The sequence below is a fragment of the Elephantulus edwardii genome, unplaced genomic scaffold (assembly GCF_000299155.1).
Source record: "Elephantulus edwardii isolate Elephantulus edwardi_28Jun2011 unplaced genomic scaffold, EleEdw1.0 scaffold00028, whole genome shotgun sequence".
Lineage (NCBI taxonomy): Eukaryota > Metazoa > Chordata > Mammalia > Macroscelidea > Macroscelididae > Elephantulus > Elephantulus edwardii.
The window spans coordinates 2,570,252-2,571,742 of record NW_006399778.1 but is presented as its reverse complement, the minus strand read 5'-3'; the positions used below and the strand labels follow the sequence as shown (position 1 = coordinate 2,571,742).

The 1,491-nt window shown below is 38.6% G+C and overlaps 1 protein-coding gene across 1 annotated transcript in view; it reads left to right on the top strand.

Moving 5' to 3' along the window:
• ARID1A (AT rich interactive domain 1A (SWI-like)) overlaps positions 1-1,491 on the top strand; it is a 96,227-nt gene that overhangs the window by 86,196 nt on the left and 8,540 nt on the right. The window contains 1 exon segment of the mRNA XM_006903765.1: positions 4-123. Within this exon segment, the coding sequence (XP_006903827.1) occupies positions 4-123 (120 nt within the window).

Below are 1,491 nucleotides of genomic sequence, written 5' to 3'. Positions count from 1 at the left end.
GAGGCATGGCGTGTAATGATGTCACTCAAGTCTGGGCTGCTGGCAGAGAGCACATGGGCATTAGACACCATTAACATCCTGCTATATGATGATAACAGCATCATGACCTTCAACCTCAGTCAGGTGAGTGGATACACTCTAGGAAAGTACTGGGAGTGGGGGGAAATCTGGACTCCTGAAATAAATAGGGAATTAAGCAGTCCCTGACCATGATTTTGTCCTGTGTCTTTCATGTCATTACTTAAGTACCTGTTGCTCCTCGACATGGACCCAGGCTATTGAGAACAATAATAATTGGTTTAAAGGGTTATTATTGGCTTCAGGATTTACTTCAAAAAGAATGTGGGACAAACTTTTTGGAATGGGTAGGAAATAGTCTAGATATTAGGGGAAGACAACTTTTAAGACTAAGAACTGCCTTTGGTCTTTATCAGAGAACGGAACAGTTTCTCATTTTCTTTCTTTAATCTGTGTTAAAACAATAGTGCAGGGGAGCTCTGGTGGTCTAGTGGCAAGAAGCTGCACTGCAATCCCAGAGGCGCACGGTTACAATCCACCAGATGCTCTGCGGGGAAGGAGGGACAATTTCTTCCTGTACCAGTCAGATCTGATTTGACGGTATACACACACAAAAAAAATAATAAAAAATTAAAAAAAAAACCAAACAAACAATAGTGCATGAGAGAGCTATGTTGAGCCCATTGTTTTAAGATGTAGAATGAAAACTACAGACATGTCATTGTAAGAGTTGTTCTTTTGTTATTGTCTGTTGTGTCCTCAGTACTTTATGCCAGACTGTTTATATTTTGCCTAATGTCATCCTCATAGTGACCCATAATTGTCGGATATGTGGGCCTTTAGAATGAGTAAATTAACTTAGAATAAGGTTATGCCTTGCTCTGGTTCTGATTCCAAAGCCTGGCTTTATTTCCTTTGTATAATACTACTCAGCAGAAAGGAAATGAACAAATATTGACTGAACAGTTTCTTTTTACCAAGCATTTTTTTTAAGTATCCCATTTACAATTCGGAATAACTGGGGAAGTTAGGGTCTCCAACATTTCTTATGTAAAGATGGAAAAAATCTACAACTTGGAGAGTTTATGTCATATAGCTAGTTTCTGGGAAAGCCAAGATTCAAACCCTAATACTAAAACCCTTAATTTTTTTTCCCATTTTGCTATACTGTTCATCCAGAGACTAATCCAACTGGAGATTAGTGAGTTTTTCCCTAGAGGTCTATATAAGGACCCAAGCTGGAATTTAGGTCTCTGAAGCACCAGCTTGGGTCCTATGGTTGGAGAGCTGGCATCTTGTTTCACTTACTGTGCCACAAGATTTATTTATGAAGTCCATGCTCCTGGAATGTTGGAGAGCTTGGAGGAGAGTAGTTTTGTTTTTTTTTCCCTATAATTATATTTTATTAATTTTCATAAACATTTACAGAGATTTTGGGCTTCCACTCATTCATTGTTGCACTATTCTCTCTAC